The 19,748-nt window shown below is 40.7% G+C and overlaps 2 protein-coding genes across 8 annotated transcripts in view; both read left to right on the top strand.

The window, feature by feature from the left end:
• LOC106938339 (myosin heavy chain, fast skeletal muscle) overlaps positions 1 to 19,748 on the top strand; it is a 65,651-nt gene that overhangs the window by 16,356 nt on the left and 29,547 nt on the right. The gene's annotated exons all lie outside the window — the stretch shown is intronic.
• Positions 424 to 6,738, top strand: LOC106938413 (myosin heavy chain, fast skeletal muscle-like). The gene is made up of 8 exons (XM_015020456.1): positions 424 to 725; positions 804 to 1,007; positions 1,096 to 1,221; positions 5,581 to 5,751; positions 5,823 to 5,927; positions 6,064 to 6,159; positions 6,278 to 6,409; positions 6,609 to 6,738. The coding sequence occupies exons 1-8, from the start codon at positions 519 to 521 to the stop codon at positions 6,624 to 6,626; spliced, it is 1,059 nt and encodes a 352-aa protein (XP_014875942.1). The 5' UTR covers positions 424 to 518; the 3' UTR covers positions 6,627 to 6,738.

Genomic DNA, 19,748 nt, shown 5'->3' with positions numbered 1-19,748 from the left:
GAGAACAAGAACCTGCAGCGTATGTAATTCCTGATTATTCAAGGAGTTGAGCAACTCCAAAGAGACAGATCATTTTTATGCTTCAGCCTCTATTAGTGTTATCAATCCTCTATTGATAGTTTATATTTGGCAGATTTCTACAATATATCTTCATTTTTTTATTCACTTTTGATTGCAGAGGAGATCTCAGATCTGACTGAACAGATCGGTGAGACTGGTAAGAGCATCCATGAGCTGGAGAAAGCTAAAAAGACTGTGGAGACTGAGAAGTCTGAAATTCAGGCTGCACTGGAAGAAGCTGAGGTAAAACATTTCTCGTCAGATGAACAACAATTTATAAAATACATCTACATATGCATACTCTCATACCTTTATATGTCTGTCATCTAACCTTGTTATATGCTTGACCTTTCAAGGGCACCCTGGAGCATGAAGAGTCTAAGATTCTCCGCGTCCAGCTGGAGCTCAACCAGGTCAAGAGCGAGATTGACAGGAAGCTGGCAGAGAAGGATGAAGAAATGGAGCAGATCAAGAGAAACAGCCAGAGGGTGATTGACTCCATGCAGAGCACTCTGGATGCTGAGGTCAGGAGCAGGAATGATGCCCTGAGAGTCAAGAAGAAGATGGAGGGAGACCTGAACGAGATGGAGATCCAGCTGAGCCACGCCAACAGACAGGCTGCCGAGGCCCAGAAACAACTGAGGAATGTCCAGGGACAACTCAAGGTGAGTTTTCTATTAAACAAAAATTAGAAGAATTTTAGAGGAAAACCATTCTAACATCCAAATTTATATTGCTGTTAGGATGCCCAACTGCACCTTGATGATGCTGTCAGAGGACAGGAGGACATGAAGGAGCAGGTGGCCATGGTGGAGCGCAGGAACAGTCTGATGGTAGCTGAGATTGAGGAGCTGAGAGCCGCTCTGGAGCAAACAGAGAGATCACGTAAAGTGGCCGAGCAGGAGTTGGTTGATGCCAGTGAGCGTGTTGGACTGCTGCACTCTCAGGTTGGGTTTTAGTTATTCACAAGAAACCAGGCCTTTCCAAGTCATGCAAGTCACACTTCTAAATTGTATCATTCTGATTAAATTTCAGAACACCAGCCTTCTGAACACCAAGAAGAAGTTGGAAAGTGATCTGGTCCAGGTTCAGGGTGAGGTGGACGATGCAGTTCAGGAAGCCAGAAACGCTGAGGAGAAGGCCAAAAAGGCTATCACTGATGTCAGTCTAAATATCAAACATGATCTAATTGCAACCCCTTTTTATTAACTGGTTTTAACCCAAAACCGGTGACAAACCATTTCTTCAGGCTGCCATGATGGCTGAAGAGCTGAAGAAGGAGCAGGATACCAGTGCTCACCTGGAGAGGATGAAGAAGAACCTGGAGGTTACAGTCAAGGACCTGCAGCATCGCCTGGATGAGGCTGAGAACCTCGCCATGAAGGGTGGCAAGAAGCAGCTCCAGAAACTGGAGCAGAGGGTATGAACAATTTCTGCTGTAAATCCACGTGGTGTAAATAACTATTAGTGATATTAAATTGTTTCCTTTTAAACAGGTCCGAGAATTGGAGACTGAAGTTGAAGGTGAGCAGAGACGTGGAGCCGATGCTGTTAAAGGAGTCCGCAAATATGAGAGGAGAGTTAAGGAGCTGACCTACCAGGTGACTATTCCATTCTGTGTTTTCTAAGCACTTATTAAGTACCTCTAAAACCAAAAAAAATAATATTATTTAACTCTGTATTAATTGTTGTGTTATTTGGAATAAGTCTTGACAAATCTTTTGTTCATCTATGTAGACCGAGGAGGACAAAAAGAATCTTGCAAGACTTCAGGATTTGGTGGACAAATTGCAGCTCAAAGTGAAGGCCTACAAGAGACAGGCTGAGGAGGCGGTAAGTGAAATGACTGATTGTCTGCCACCAAACAATGCCCCCTTTAAGTTAGCACATTACCAAGCTTTAATTTGGCATTTTGTGTAAACTAAAATAATTGGTATCTCAAAACCTTCAGGAGGAACAAGCCAACACCCACATGTCCAGGCTCAGGAAGGTCCAGCATGAGATGGAGGAGGCCCAGGAGCGTGCTGACATCGCTGAGTCTCAGGTCAACAAGCTCAGAGCCAAGAGCCGTGATACTGGAAAGGTGAGATCACATCTCAAAAAAATGATACCATCAACACAAGCTCTTTGACTATATCGTTTTATGATTGACTTTGGAATTTAATGAATATTTGCAGAGCTATTTTTATTTGATAAATATTTTATCTTTTTCTTTCTGAGAGAAAACTGTCTACCTTAATGTTTGCATCTTATACTGATTCATTTTTTTTCTTCTTTTTTTCTAGTCTGACAGCGCTGAGTAAGAGACACTCTCCATTGTGGAACATTATAATGCGGTTCATATAATATGAACTAGCTATAAAATGTCATCATATAATGTACTATTTCAATAAATATCTTTAAAATGTAATACCATTCAATGGTTTTGTTTCACTTTCTTGAAATATAACTTTAGAACGAGTTAGTCACTTATCCATAAAGGACAGATTTTTCCTCATTGTGTTTACACAACAGAGAAGAGATCTTTTAAAACCAGCTTTCTTTTGTTTTCTAAAGTAAGAATGATTTTTCATCACCAGAGAAAGACAAAAGTCAGATTTTGATCAAACACTAACTTTGAATAACGTTGGAATGGTGTCAGTTTACCCACCAACGGTAAAAATAATGTCCACTGAGGATTAATATCAAAAGGTATTTTTGGCTAAATGACCTTAACAATTCCAATACTTTTATGTAAACCCCTGTGCAAAACCAGAGGCTAAAAGACTTGATGAAAAAATGTATTATACTCCACATTACAAAGTAGAAAGCACAAGGCCAGCTTTATAACTTTGTATTTGGTCAAATATTATAAAATAACACAAGCAAAGCGACATCTGTGTTTTAAATAAAAGGACAGGTGAAGCATTTTCTTTTACAGTATTTTAATACATTCATAAACCAAGTTTCATTACAACACTAAAGGAATTTCTTAAGTCATGCATTATGGAAACCTTGATTTTCGAGCAAGCTATAAAATTATCATTTTAAGAGGAATATAAACCTGATTAAAAAATATACACACTGAAATTGCCATGCACAAGATAAAACTGGAGCTAGAATATCTTTAAGGACATATTTAAAAGTAGTTCTGTGTCTTGCATTTAGTGAACTTAGGCAACTGCACTGACTGCAACAAGGAATATATTAACTTTTTAAAGGAACATTTTTTCTTAAATGTGAATGGGATCATCCTCAATTTTTTTTCAATTTAAAAAGTTTAGTTCTCTTTGATCTTCTACATCTTAGCAGAAAAAGACATTCAACACTGTTTCATTAAATTATGTGTGCAGTTTTACATCTATTGTGAAGCAATGCTCTTCCAAGAAGAATTTACGTCGAAACAAAAGCAAATCCAATTTTAAAATATGTAAAGGCTTCTTCAAACACTTACTGTCTCAGGAAGATATTTTATATTCACTTGCTATACTGTACCCCTGCATCTACTACATAGTAAAACTGAACATGTAGCTATGGTTAAAACAGATGCCTCAAGTCAGTAACTCAGTCAACGTTCACATGGTCTGACTTATAAGTACTCAAAATGCCTCTGTCATCTGTTTTGCACCCTCACACACGAGGCAACACTAGCAGATGCCGTCCTATTTTGGATTGTGCTGCTCTAGCTTATACCCCCGTCTGAAACTGTGAGCAGTCATCAAATAAATTAGACAGGCGACCTATAAAATATGATATCTTCCACACAGCACCCCTCTTTCTCAGAAATTAAATTCTCAATCCCAAAGCCATGTGCTATTGTCCTTGTACCAAAGAAAAAATGCTAAGTCAATGTCTTATGACAACATGCGCACAAGTAAAATAAAGCCTGGCTTACCAGGCTTTACTTCCTCCTCCCCAGGCTAAGAGTTGTTGTTTTTATTTTTTAAAAATATTTGAATAAATTGTTTTTATCTGCGCAGTGGTGCAGTTGGTAGCATTGTTGTCTCGTACCAAAAAGATCTTGGGTTCGAATCCCAGCCCAGGGTCTTTTTCTTCATGGAGTTTGCATGTTTTCCCTGTATGCATGGTTTCTCTCCAGGTATTCCGGCTTCCTCCCACAGTCCAAAAACATAACTGTCATGTTAATGGACTGGCACATCAATGGACACCTCTCACCCGCTGGAGATAGGCACCAGGACCCCTTGTCACCCCACTAGGAATAAGTGTGTATGATAATGGATGGATAGATTTTTTTAATACACCAGTGACCCCAGGCTCTGTGTCTTCGCTGAAACGTGATAAAAGTTTTTGGTTTTTTTGTAGCGCCACAATGCATCAAACAGTGTCATATCAAATGTCTTCTCTGGCAGATGAAAGGCAGAGTTGACTTACTTATATTTATGACAAGTGTTATAAATATAACATATTTATATAACATATAAAGTGTTTATGACAGGGTCACAACCCGTCAAAGTGTTACCAAATTATTCAAGCAAGACATTGTCATAATGAGAGGTACCAGGACTCGAAGGCAAGCAACAACTACGGACAGCAAACTCAGTTTACAGATTTATTGGACAAGAAGGTGTAATGGGAAAACGATGGAGAGGTGTAGGTCAGCTGCAGCAGGGAGGAAACGGGCCAGAGGAGGAACTGAGAAATGGGTGAGCAGTTAGACAGAGGAATAATGACAGGAATGATGATGTAACCTGATGAGGGCTTACGGATTGGGGGTTCAGGTGAGCAGAGGAGGGTACAGCAGTTGGGGCAGCGAGGGGTCTCCAGGTGGGGAAGTTCCAGCAGGTAACTGAGGGTGGACAGGCAGCAGCAGGGTGGTGGTGGTGGTGGAGGAATCCAGGGGCTCGGCCAAGCTGAACAGCGAGGGCCAGGTAGTCCAGGTGGATCTGATTCTCAGAGAGAGGTCGGGGCTGGTTCTAGGAGGAAGAAAGATGGAAGAGGCGTCAGGAACAAGTTAGACACTTGAGACAGCACTGAGAGCTAGAGTGTACCACTGTAGAAGCGGAACCATCTGGCATCGTCTTCTGGGAAGCCGCTCCTATTTAAGGCCATTGTTGATTGGAGATGACGAGCACCAGCTAGATCCCATCAGCCTGCCACCCTGAAAATGTAGAGAAAAACACTCCCCTGCAGAACCCAACAGACATGGAATAATTATCCTGGTGGAAAACACAACTGTGTCTAAATTTTAACAATATAACCCAAGCTACAACAACCAGCCAGAATTTCACTAAGTTTTTAATGAAGCCCATCACAACCAGGTGTCCAAGCACACAACATACACCAAGCAAGAGACCCAATGGAGCCAGGTGAGGGACGACCAAGTCATTGATTTACTCAATATGCTACAAGGAAGATGAGCCTCTATGTACTTAAAAAATGGGCCTCCAAGCTACTCAAATGCGAATCTCCAAAATTCACAAAGACTCCTGAATAGGTGTCTAAACAGAATAAGCCATTTGTTTGGAATAAGTTTNTATTAACTGGTTTTAACCCAAAACTGGTGACAAACCATTTCTTCAGGCTGCCATGATGGCTGAAGAGCTGAAGAAGGAGCAGGACACCAGTGGTCACCTGGAGAGGATGAAGAAGAACCTCGAGGTTACAGTCAAGGACCTGCAGCACCGCCTGGATGAGGCTGAGAACCTCGCCATGAAGGGTGGCAAGAAACAGCTCCAGAAACTGGAGCAGAGGGTATGAACTTTCTGTAAATTCATGTGGTGTAAATAATTTGTAGTGATATTAAATTGTTTCCTTTTAAACAGGTCCGAGAATTGGAGACTGAAGTTGAAGGTGAGCAGAGACGTGGAGCCGATGCTGTTAAAGGAGTCCGCAAATATGAGAGGAGAGTTAAGGAGCTGACCTACCAGGTGATTATTTTATTCTGTGTTTTCTAAGCACTTATTAAGTACCTCTAAAACCAAAAAAAATAATATTATTTAACTCTGTATTAATTGTTGTGTTATTTGGAATAAGTCTTGACAAATCTTTTGTTCATCTATGTAGACCGAGGAGGACAAAAAGAATCTTGCAAGACTTCAGGATTTGGTGGACAAATTGCAGCTCAAAGTGAAGGCCTACAAGAGACAGGCTGAGGAGGCGGTAAGTGAAATGACTGATTGTCTGCCACCAAACAATGCCCCCTTTAAGTTAGCACATTACCAAGCTTTAATTTGGCATTTTGTGTAAACTAAAATAATTGGTATCTCAAAACCTTCAGGAGGAACAAGCCAACACCCACATGTCCAGGCTCAGGAAGGTCCAGCATGAGATGGAGGAGGCCCAGGAGCGTGCTGACATCGCTGAGTCTCAGGTCAACAAGCTCAGAGCCAAGAGCCGTGATACTGGAAAGGTGAGATCACATCTCAAAAAAATGATACCATCAACACAAGCTCTTTGACTATATCGTTTTATCATACACTTTGTAATTTAATGAATATTTGCAGAACTATTTTTATTTGACAAATATTTTGTTTTGTTTTCTGAGAGAAAACTGCCTACCTTAATGTTTGCATCTTATACTGATTCATTTTCTTTCTTCTTTTTTCTAGTCTGACAGCGCCGAGTAAGAGACACTCTCCATTGTGGAACATTATAATGCGGTTCATATAATATGAACTAGCTATAAAATGTCATCATATAATGTACTATTTCAATAAATATCTTTAAAATGTAATACCATTCAATGGTTTTGTTTCACTTTCTTGAAATATAACTTTAGAACGAGTTAGTCACTTATCCATAAAGGACAGATTTTTCCTCATTATGTTTACTCAACAGAGAAGAGATCTTTTAAAACCAGCTTTCTTTTGTTTTCTAAAGTAAGAATGATTGTTTATCACCAGAGAAAGACAAAAGTCAGATTTTGATCAAACACTAACTTTGAATAACGTTGGAATGGTGTCAGTTTACCCACCAACGGTAAAAATAATGTCCACTGAGGATTAATTTCAAAAGGTATTTTTGGCTAAATGACCTTAACAATTCCAATACTTTTATGTAAACTCCTGTGCAAAACCAGAGGCTAAAAGACTTGATGAAAAAATGTATTATACTCCACACTACAAAGTATGAAGCACAAGGCCAGCTTTATAACTTTGTATTTGGTCAAACATTATAAAATAACACAAGCAAAGCGACATCTGTGTTTTAAATAAAAGGACAAGTGAAGCATTTTCTTTTACAGTATTTTAATACATTCATAAACCAAGTTTCATTACAACACTAAAGGAATTTCTTAAGTCATGCATTATGGCAACCTTGATTTTTGAGCAAGCTATAAAATGATCATTTCAAGAGGAATATAAACCTGATTAACAAATAAACATACTCTGAAACTGCCATGCACAAGATAAAACTGGAGCTAGAATATCTTTAAGGACACATTTAAAAGTAGTTCTGTGTCTTGCATTTAGTGAACTTAGGCAACTGCACGGACTGCAACAAGGAATATATTAACTTTTTAAAGGAACATTTTTTCTTAAATGTGAATGGGATCATCCTCAATTTTTTTTCAATTTAAAAAGTTTAGTTCTCTTTGATCTTCTACATCTTAGCAGAAAAAAACATTCAACACTGTTTCATTAAATTATGTGTGCAGTTTTACATCTATTGTGAAGCAATGCTCTTCCAAGAAGAATTTACGTCGAAACAAAAGCAAATCCAATTTTAAAATATGTAAAGGCTTCTTCAAACACTTACTGTCTCAGGAAGATATTTTATATTCACTTGCTACACTGTACCCCTGCATCTCCTACATAGTAAAACTGAACATGTAGCTCTGGTTAAAACAGATACCTCAAGTCAGTAACTCAGTCAACGTTCACATGGTCTGACTTATAAGTACTCAAAATGCCTCTGTCATCTGTTTTGCACCCTGACACACGAGGCAACACTAGCAGATGCCGTCCTATTTTGGTTTGTGCTGCTCTAGCTTATACCCCCATCTGAAAATGTGAGCAGTCATCACATAAATTGGACAGGCGGCCCATAAAATATGATATCTCCCCCACAGCACCCCTCTTTCCCATGTTGGGCAGAGATTTAGTGATGGATGTGTTTCTAATTTTGTGACTAGCTAACCATAAACTGAAAGTAATTAAGATAAAAATTCAATGTACTACTTAGCTTATATATATTTAAGATCTAAAACTTTGCATTGCTAATGTTAATAATAGTAAGGCAACCTTAAATGTAATAAACATGTGCAATGTTGAATTGTACTCTTTGCTAAAATACAGTATGTGATGATTCCTTAAATAACTCAAATTTTAGAGTGTCCTAAACTTTATTTGTAGGTAGTAGTTTGAGTTATCTTTTTTTATCCTTTTAACCTGTGAAAATATATATCACAACCACAAAGTAAGAAAAAAAAATTGTGCACATTAAAAAATCTCATAAAGAGAAAGATGAATCAATCACATGTGGTTTTGATATTCTAACCCAAATTTACTTTTACATGTAAATGATCACTGGAAAACACTACCTCTGTTTTAAACTTGCATTATACATTTAAATGTTTGAAGTTGCGAGCTTGGGTGAAACATACACATAACAATATGAAATCAGTTATTAAAACAAAACTATTCTTTAGAGATGGTATCTTTTTAGGAGCTGGTAAAGTACCTGTCGATATATTGGCATACCAACATATCTATTTAAAGGACTTGACATTTCTAAGTATATCATCTCTCAAAATGCTTTATCTAGTTCATCATAAATCAGTCCACACATGCATAGACAGGTTCCTACAAAAAAGCCTTTAAAAATACATCTGAAGCTATACGAAGGGAAAGTTCAAGTTGACACAAGACTAATGTATATCGTATTTAATATTATTAAATAGTCAGTGATCCCTGCTATATCTCAAAAAGATTAATACAATGATAACCATCACATCACTTATTCATGTCAACAATTAGGAAAGTTCTTGAGTGTAATTGGAAAACTCTAAACATAGTCACAATCTGCTTTTGGCCAAGATTGCACATTTCAGTATATGATTCAACAACTGGGGAATACTGTTTTCTCCTATGTTTGATTATTTAAATTTTACTGTACTTGTCCACATGTTTTCTTCAACAGAGGTCTAAATTTTAAACATGAGAATTTATATACTTTTTTATTGACTTTACAGAGGTTGATGGTTCTATTATGATCTGTATGGATTCAAACAGTGGACTTAGTGTGCTCATCAGCAAAAGCGTGAAAGCAAATGGAGCCATTAACCCTTGACCAGGCAGTCCCTGCATAGGGATCAGCTGTAATCAGTCATTAAAACAGAACCCACTGCTATTTTTAGAAACCTGCTGAGAAGGGCACATTCAGGACCACCTGCACTTCTGTGACTTAAAAGGATTTAACAATGTGTGTCATTTCATTTGCATCACATTACAGAGAGGACCTTCAAGCTCATTTTAACACCAAAGTTTTTAAACATAGCGCCAATAAGAAAATTAGGGTTTGGCCATTTATGTCTTTGATGTAACAATGGTTCTTCTTACATCAAAAGCCATTGACGTAACAATGTCTCTTAAATAATAACTCTTTATTATTTAAAGAGTTAGATTCTGTTCAATTGTGTCATATCTGTAAGTAATTTGATTTGTCAGTTCACCTGCAGAATTGAGTGTGTAGGTAACACCCACAAGAAACTAAATTCTCAATCCCAACACCACCTGCTATTGTCCTTGTACCAAAGAGAAAATGCTAAGTCAATGTCTTATGACAACATGCACTGGGACAAACACCAGTGTTTCCCCTACCATTATTCAAGGAGGGTGCCTCGCTTTGCCAACGAGACCTCTGTCCCCTTCAAGAAGATCAAGGCATTTGTCATGATCCGTGGTTTTCTGTGCGTTTTGAGTTTTCGATGTTTTCCTGTTTCCCTGTGAGTCTCTGTCCTGTCCTCCCCGTTGATTGCTCCCCAGGTGTGTCTCNTGTCTGCCACCAAACAATGCCCCCTTTAAGTTAGCACATTACCAAGCTTTAATTTGGCATTTTGTGTAAACTAAAATAATTGGTATCTCAAAACTTTCAGGAGGAACAAGCCAACACCCACATGTCCAGGCTCAGGAAGGTCCAGCATGAAATGGAGGAGGCCCAGGAGCGTGCTGACATCGCTGAGTCTCAGGTCAACAAGCTCAGAGCCAAGAGCCGTGAAACTGGAAAGGTGAGATCACATCTCAAAAAAATGATACCATAAGCACAAGCTCTTTGACTATATCGACTTTGGAATTTAATGAATATTTGCAGAGCTATTTTTATTTGATAAATATTTTATCCTGCTTTCTTTCTGAGAGAAAACTGTCTACCTTAATGTTTGCATCTTATACTGATTCTTTTTTTCTTCTTTTTTTCTAGTCTGACAGTGCTGAGTAATAGAGACCCTCCATTGTGGAACATTATAATGCGGTTCATATAATATGAACTAGCTATAAAATGTCATCATATAATGTACTATTTCAATAAATATCTTTAAAATGTAATACCGTTCAATGGTTTTGTTTCACTTTCTTGAAATATAACTTTAGAACAAGTTAGTCACTTATCCATAAAGGACAGATTTTTCCTCATTATGTTTACTCAACAGAGAAGAGATCTTTTAAAATCAGCTTTCTTTTGTTTTCTAAAGTAAGAATGATTTTTCATCACCAGAGAAAGACAAAAGTCAGATGTTGATCAAACACTAACTTTGAATAACGTTGGAATGTTGTCAGTTTACCCACCAACGGTAAAAATAATGTCCACTGAGGATTAATATCAAAAGGTATTTTTGGCTAAATGACCTTAACAATTCCAATACTTTTATGTAAACTCCTGTGCAAAACCAGAGGCTAAAAGACTTGATGAAAAAATGTATTATACTCCACACTACAAAGTATGAAGCACAAGGCCAGCTTTATAACTTTGTATTTGGTCAAACATTATAAAATAACACAAGCAAAGCGACATCTGTGTTTTAAATAAAAGGACAAGTGAAGCATTTTCTTTTACAGTATTTTAATACATTCATAAACCAAGTTTCATTACAACACTAAAGGAATTTCTTAAGTCATTAAGAGGAATATAAACCTGATTAAAAAATATACACACTGAAATTTCCATGCACAAGATAAAACTGGAGCTAGAATATCTTTAAGGACACATTTAAAAGTAGTTCTGTGTCTTGCATTTAGTGAACTTAGGCAACTGCACGGACTGCAACAAGGAATATATTAACTTTTTAAAGGAACATTTTTTCTTAAATGTGAATGGGATCATCCTCAATTTTTTTTCAATTTAAAAAGTTTAGTTCTCTTTGATCTTCTACATCTTAGCAGAAAAAAACATTCAACACTGTTTCATTAAATTATGTGTGCAGTTTTACATCTATTGTGAAGCAATGCTCTTCCAAGAAGAATTTACGTCGAAACAAAAGCAAATCCAATTTTAAAATATGTAAAGGCTTCTTCAAACACTTACTGTCTCAGGAAGATATTTTATATTCACTTGCTACACTGTACCCCTGCATCTCCTACATAGTAAAACTGAACATGTAGCTCTGGTTAAAACAGATACCTCAAGTCAGTAACTCAGTCAACGTTCACATGGTCTGACTTATAAGTACTCTGTCATCTGTTTTGCACCCTCACACACGAGGCAACACTAGCAGATGCCATCCTATTTTGGATTGTGCTGCTCTAGCTTATACCCACGTCTGAAAATGTGAGCAGTCATCAAATAAATTAGACAGGCGACCTATAAAATATATCTTCCACACAGCACCCCTCTTTCCCAGAAATTAAATTTCCAATCCCAAAGCCATGTGCTATTGTCCTTGTACCAAAGAAAAAATGCTAAGTCAATGTCTTATGACAACATGCGCACAAGTAAAATAAAGCCTGGCTTACCAGGCTTTACTTCTTCCTCCCCAGGCTAAGAGTTGTTGTTATTTTATTTTTTTAAAATATTTGAATAAATTGCTTTTATCTGCGCAGTGGTGCAGTTGGTAGCATTGTTGTCTTGCACGAAAAAGATCTTGGGTTCGAATCCCAGCCCGGGGTCTTTTTCTTCATTTAGTTTGCATGTTCTCCCTGTATGCATGGTTTCTCTCCAGGTATTCCGGCTTCCTCCCACAGTCCAAAAACATAACTGTCATGTTAATGGACTGGCACGTTAATGGACACCTCTCACCCGCTGGAGATAGGCACCAGCACCCCTTGTCACCCCACTAGGAATAAGCGTGTATGATAATGGATGGATAGATTTTTTTAATACGCCAGTGACCCCAGGCTCTGTGTCTTCGCTGAAACTTGATAAAAGTTTTTGGTTTTTTTGTAGCGCCACAATGCATCAAACAGTGTCATATCAAATGTCTTCTCTGGCAGATGTCAGGCAGAGTTGATGGGTGTGGCTGTCTAAAGATCAGAGAAACTTGTACCATAAAGCCTGGGCTACCGAAGCATTAATAACATAAACCTTCATAATTTTTAAAGTGTAATCAGAAATAAGTATTTAACAAATTTATGTCAGATCATGATTTCTTGGTTAAAGTCAAGATGTCACAACAAAGACATTTCAAATAATGTCAACCTTGTATTAAAAGTTTCATGATTTACCGAATGACACTTCGTGACAATAGTCAAAAATATTCATGAAGACTTACTTATATTCATGATAAGTGTTATGTCATGTTTATGACAGGGTCACAACCCGTCAAAGTGTTACCAAATTATTCAAACAAGACATGGAATAATTTTCCTGGTGGAAAACACAACTGTGTCTAAATTTTAACAATATAACCCAAACTACAACAACCAGCCAGAATTTCACTNCTAGCTGTGTGCTCTAGTTCTTTCCCGTGCTGCCTGTCCTGGACTGTTGCTTGTGGATTATTGTCACTATTAAAACCATTATTATCACCATCATACCTGGGTCTCTGCGTTCATCTCCTCACCATCAACTACACCGTTCATGACAGCATTTAGTTATCATACATGTTCCGTATTGTCCATCCATCTTCTTCCGCTTATCCGGGATCGGGTCGTGGGGGTAGCAGCCTAAGAAGGGAGGCCCAGACTTCCCTCTCCCCAGCCACTTGTTCCAGCTCCTCCAGGGGAACCCCAAGGCGTCCCCAGGCCAGCCGAGAAACACAGTCCCTCCAGCGTGTCCTGGGTCTTCCCCAGGGCCTCCTCCCGGTGAGACATGCCCAGAACACCTCACCAGGGAGGTGTCCAGAAGGCATCCTGACCAGATGCCCGAGTCACCTCAACTGGCTCCTCTCGACGTGAAGGAGCAACGGCTCTACTCTGAGTCCCTCCCAGACGACCGAACTTCTCACCCTATCTCTAAGGAAGAGCAAAGCCACCCTACGGTGAAAACCCATTTCAGCTGCTTGTATCCGGGACCTCATTCTTTTGGTCATGACCCAAAGCTCATGACCATAGATGAGGGTAGGATCGTAGATCGACTGGTAAATCGAGAGCTTCACTTTTTGGCTCAGCTCTCTCTCCACCACGATGGACCGGTACAGCGCCTGCTTAACTGCAGACGCTGCGCCAATCCGCCTGTCGATCTCCTGCTCCCTTATTCCCTCATTTGTGAACAAGATCCCCAGATAATTAAACTCCTCCACTTGGGGCAGGACACCCTCCCTGACCCGGAGAAGGCACTCTACCCTTTTCCGGCTCAAGACCATGGCCTCGGATTTGGAGGCACTGATCCCCATCCCGGCCGCTTCTCACTCGGCTGCGAACCGCTCCAGTGAGAGCTGCAGATCACCACCTGATGAAACCAACAGGACCACATCATCCGCAAAAAGCAGAGATGCGATCCTAAAGCCACCAAAACGGATCCCCTCAACACCTTGGCTGTGCCTAGAAATTCTGTCCATGAAAGTAATGAACAGAATTGGTGACAAAGGGCAGCCTTGCCGGAGTCCAACTCTCACTGAAAACGAGCCCAACTTAATGCCGACAATGCAGACCAGACTCTGACACTGGTCATACAGGGACCCAACAGCCCGTATCAAAGGGCCCGGTACCCCATACTCCCGGAGGACCCCCCCCAAGGACTCCCTGAGGGACACGGTCGAATGCCTCCTCCAAGTCCACAAAACACATGTAGACCGGTTGGGCGAACTCCCACACAGGACCCTGCTGAGTGGTTAGAGCTGGTGCAGTGCTCCACGGCCAGGAGGAAAACCACACTGCTCTTCCTGAATCCGAGGTTCGACGATCCGACAAACCCTCCTCTCCAGGACCTCTGAATAGACCATGCCAGGGAGGCTCAAGAGTGTGACCCCTCTGTAATTGGAGCACACCCCCCGGTCCTCCTTTCTGAACAGGGGAACCACCACCCCAGTCTGCCAATCCAGGGAAACTGCCCCTGATGTCTATGCAATATTGCAGAGTCGCATCAGCCAACACAACCCTACAATATCCAGAGCCTTAAGGAACTCCAGTCAAATCTCATCCACCCCCGGGGCCCCGCCACCAAGGAGCTTTTTAACCACCTCGGCGACCTCGTCCTCAGAGATTGGAGAGCCTGACCCAGAGTCCCCAGGGTCATCTTCCTCAAAGGAAGGCATGTTGGTGGGATTGAGAAGGTCTTCGAAGTATTCTGCCCACCGGCCCACAACGTTCTGAGTCAAGGTCAGCAGCACACCATCCCCACTATAAACAGTGTTGGTGCTGTACTGCTTCCCCCTCCTGAGATGCCGGATGGTGGACCAGAATCGCCTCGAAGCCGTACAGAAGTCTTTCTCCATGGCCTCTCCAAAGCCTGCCAGAGGTGGGAGTTAAAGCTCCGTCTCACAGGAGACTTTGCCAGACATTCCCAGCAGACCCTCACAACACTTTTGGGCCTGCCAGGTCTGACCGCCATCCTCCCCCACCACTGGAGCCAACTCACCACCAGGTAGTGGTGGTGACTCTCTTCACCCGAGTGTCCAATACATACGACCGCAGATCCGATCATCGAACTGCGGCCTAAGGTGTCCTGGTGCCAAGTGCACATATGGATACCTTTATGCCTGAACATGGTGTTTGTTTGCACAGAAGTTCAACAACAGAACACCGCTCGAGTTCAGATGCATTCCTCCCAATCAGACCTAAGAGAGTCCTCAGGAGGGGACTTCCTTGGGTGGGTGGGTAATCTGAACTGTTGTTCAGCCTGTAAGCACAAACAACAGTCAGAACCCATCCCCCTACCCGTAGGCGGAGGGAGACTACCCTCTCGTTCACTGGGGTAAACCCCAACGTACAGGCATCGAGATGGGGGGCAACATGTATGCCCGCTCCTGCCCTGCGCCTCTCACCTTGGGCAACTCCAGAGTGGAAGTATGTCCATCCCTTCTCAAGGAGACTGGTTCCAGAACCAGAGCCATGCATTGAGGTTAAACCAACTATTTCTAGCCAGAACCTCTCGGCCTCACACACTAGCTCTGGCTCCTTCCCCACCAGAGAGGTGACATTCCACGTCCCAAGAGCCAGCTTCTGCAACTGAGGATCGGAGCGCCAGGGCCCCCTCCCTCGGCCACCACCCATCACACACTGCACTTCACCCCTTTGGCCCCTCCAACAGGTGGTGATCCCATTGGAAAGGGGACCCACGTCTCCTCTGTGAGCTGAGCCCAGCCGGGCTCCATGGGTAAAAGCCCGGCCACCAGGCACTCCCCAACATGCCCCACTTCCATGCCTGGCTCCAGAGTGGGCTCCAACGACCCACGTCCAGGCGAGGGAACACTAAGTCTAACGTTATTGTCCGTCATAAGGGGTCTTCGGGCTGCATTTGATCAGATTCCTCACCCAGGACCTGTCTGCCTTGGGTGACCCTGGGGCATGAAGCCCCAGACAGTATAGCTCCTGGGATCACTGGCACACTCAAACTCCTTCGCCACAATAAGGTGGCAGTCCATGGAGAGGTTCCGTGTTGTTGTAAGTCATTTTAGTAGCCTATCATAATAATGCCAGAACATGTCATAAGCTATTTCTTTCCTTATGTGGTCTCTCTACTTTCAGCTTTCTCTCATTCTAGGTTGAGCATTAAGCTTGGCACCATGGTGCGTGCGACAACCGTGCCACCTGTCTCAAATTTGACTATTTGCAAGGTGGTCTTGCAGAACGGGTTCACCTTTACTGGCATTTATATGGGTCTCTACGAGGGCTCCTTTTGGGAGAAAACTACATCAAGATACAAGTCGAGTATAAAAGCTGAACTGCTTGCATGCTTAATGCAAACTTAAAAGGATAACAAGACTCAGCCTTTACTCTCTTGCAAGTAGCAGCAGAAGTAACTCTCCTAACTCTTGGTACATATGGCTGAGGTACAATTAGGCAAAATAGCCTAAGTGCTTCAAATCCTGCCCCTGACACACAGAAAAAAGTCCACTCATCACAAAATAAAAGATTTTGCTTTGGCTTGGCTGTCGAAGGGGAAATACTCTCCCTGTCAGTGTAGCAAGTTCACTTTGTTTTTAATACAAACATTTTCAAAACTCTGCGATGAACTGGTGGCCTGTATAGGGTGTACTCTGCCTCTCGCCCATTGACATCTGAAGATAGTCACCAGCACCCCTCCCAACCCCAGTGGGATATGGGTGTAAGAAAACGGATGAATGGACTTTCTGCAAAGTATTTTATTTTCACTTTTACTACTTTTAAATACATTTCCTATTTTCTGTTACTAAATCAAAGGTTTCATGACACTACTTGTTGCACAGGGGCAGTAATTAATGCAGCACACTGCTTCTCGATGTGCGAAGCTACCTCTTTTTCCCTCACAGTTTAGATGGGCCGTCTGTGCTGGGAGTTTTCTGCATTGGGAGCTGTATCTGTCCACTGATATATATATTTTTAAATGTATCTTTTACAACAGTGCCCTGGCCAAGACAACAGCGCAAAGTGTTATATTTTATAAAATATCAACATATACATTTAAACTTACAGGTAAATGATGAATGTCAAATCTAACTAATAATTAATATACATTAACTAAAATACAGACTAAAGTGCACTAAAATAAAGCCTGAACCAGTCAAAAGCACATCACTGAGCAGAAACATTTGTTCAAACATTCAACATATGGACATAACAGAGGATAAATACTGCACTTACAGCAACCGTAGATAGATAAGATAATTCAGGGTTTCCAACAGCGTATTATAAGCCTGGTGGGTCGTCAGGCTTTACTTCCTCCTCCCCAGGCTAAGCATTGTTGTTTTTATAAAAAAAAAAAAATGTTTGAATCATTTTTTTTATCTGCACAGTGGTGCAGTTGGTAGCATTGTTGTCTTGCACCAAAAAGGTCCTGGGTTCGAATCCCAGCCTGAGGTCTTTCTTCATGTTCTCCCTGTATATGCATGGGTTCTCTCCAAATACTCCAGCTTCCTCCCACAGTCCAAAGACATAACTGTCATGTTAATGGACAGCTCTCACCCGCTGGAGATAGGCACCAGCACCTCTTGCAACCCTACTAGGGATAAGCATGTATGATAATGGATGGATAGATTTTTTTTATACACCAGTCACCCAAGACGCGTGGCTCTGTGTCTGCGCTGAAACTTGATAAAAGTTTTTGTTTTTGTTCCTCGGTGGGACAGTGTTCATGTGGTGGTGGCTTAGAACTTGAAAGAGCTATTGTGCTCAACTTGTAGTAACGCAGCATGCTGGGTGGTTTTTTTTTGTTTTGTTTTTTTTGCAGCACCACAATGAATCAAATTGTGCCATATCAAATGTCTTCTCTGGCAGATGTCAGGCAGAGTTGATGTGTGTGGCAGTCCAAAGATCAGAAAAAACTCGTACCATAAACCCCAGGCTAGCGAAACAAATAGTCTCTGCGGAGCTTATTACAAACTCAACAGTCACAAAATGAAAAAGCTTGGTCCCCACAAGAGCCAAGTTTAATTGGCTGAGATTAAAAGCAATCATGAGATTGTAATTTGCTGAGATATTTGTGAACAAACAGAGCTCAAACTCAAGATTAAACTCATAGCATCCATGCAGTGGATTGGAGCTATGGTAACAAAACAATATAACTATGAAGATGTTCGTCGCACTTTTGCAAAGTAAACTTGCTAGCTCCTTAAAATCTTACATTTAAATGTTAAACAATTTTAAATCTTTTTAAATTATCAATCTTGAAACCATTAAAAATTAATATCACTGTAACTCTCAGTTAACAAACAAGTGTTAAAATTCTGGATCTATGGTTTATGTTAAAATGCTATGTTTATGGGGGGCCCTGAATTTCTGGGGGTGTTCAAGTGGCTGCTGAGTTCATTTATATCTTCGTTTGCCTCTAAATGTGATCAGCATTATAAAAGGTTTTTAAATCTACTAGTTAAGATTTAACAGAAGGGGGAAAAAATATATATTTATTTTAATTATGTTTTTTTTTTTGGTTTGTTGTTTTCAACAGTATAGTTGTGTAGTTATTTCTACATTTCCTGTCAACATTTGTAAAACAAAAACACAATGGGCACAGGTGACCTGTCCAGGGTATACCCCGCCTCTCGCCCATTTACCGCTGGAGATGAACACCAGTACCCCTCCCGATCCCACTACGGACAAGAATGCATGATAATGGATGGATGATGGAAACACTGCGTGGAACGCCTTTTCACCCCGTCAAACTAGCTTAGCAAGTTTTCTGTGGGAAATCCTGTAATTATTTAATGCAACACAAAGGTAATGAACTTTAATTTGAGGATTTGTTTTGTATGCTTCTATTGTTTGGTGCATTCAACAAGCTTGTCTGTCTTCCTACATTTTGTCTTGGAAGTGCATAATTACTTAATTTGAGAGAACATATTTCTTATACCTTCTGAACTTAGAAGAATGATTAGTCTGTACCTCCCCCCAAAATTAGGATAAAGATAGGTGATTTTGAACAGAGCTTCAATTAAAATCTATTTAAAGGCCTGTCACTGTCAAAATATACATGAATAGTGATCTCTAGTTAAAATTTATTGAAGCAAGACATGGAATAATTTTCCTGGTGGAAAACACAACTGTGTCTAAATTTTAACAATATAACCCAAACTACAACAACCAGCCAGAATTTCACTGAGTTTTTAATGAAGCCCATCACAACCAGGTGTCCAAGCACACAACCCACACCAAGCAAGAGACCCAATGGAGCCAGGTGAGGGACGACCAAGTCATTGATTTACTCAGTATGCTACAAGGAAGATGAGCCTCTATGTACTTAAAAAATGGGCCTCCAAGCTACTCAAATGCGAATCTCCAAAATTCACAAAGACTCCTGAATAGGTGTCTAAACAGAGTAAGTCATTTATTTGGGATAAGTTTCAGAACAGGGTTGCAGATGCTTGAAAGCTGAAACTGAAACTCTTTCTTTCAGTGTTGTTTTTTCCCTTTTGACAAAGATGACTTCCTTCACCTCTCTTTCAAACCACATGTTCTCTCTGTTCAGAACCTGGACATCATTGTCGACAAAAGGTGATTTGCTCTTGAGGTGCAAATGTACAGCTGAATCTTGCCCCAGGCTGCTGACTCTTCTGTGTTCTACCATGTGTTGATGAAGTTATTTGGTTTCACTGATGTAGAAGACAGTAAAAATGTTGTTGCATTGGACAGTATACACAATGTCACTGCTGACTCCGCTGTTGACTATATGATGCTTTTTAATGTTTTAACAATGTAAAGTACTTTGAACTGCCATGTTCAAAATACCTGAACATGGCAGTT

Source organism: Poecilia latipinna, unplaced genomic scaffold (assembly GCF_001443285.1).
Source record: "Poecilia latipinna isolate Pla-1442-1.1 unplaced genomic scaffold, P_latipinna-1.0 Scaffold83, whole genome shotgun sequence".
NCBI classification, from domain to species: domain Eukaryota; kingdom Metazoa; phylum Chordata; class Actinopteri; order Cyprinodontiformes; family Poeciliidae; genus Poecilia; species Poecilia latipinna.
The sequence above is the reverse complement of the archived record's forward strand: the minus strand, read 5'-3'. Positions and strand labels throughout refer to the sequence as shown.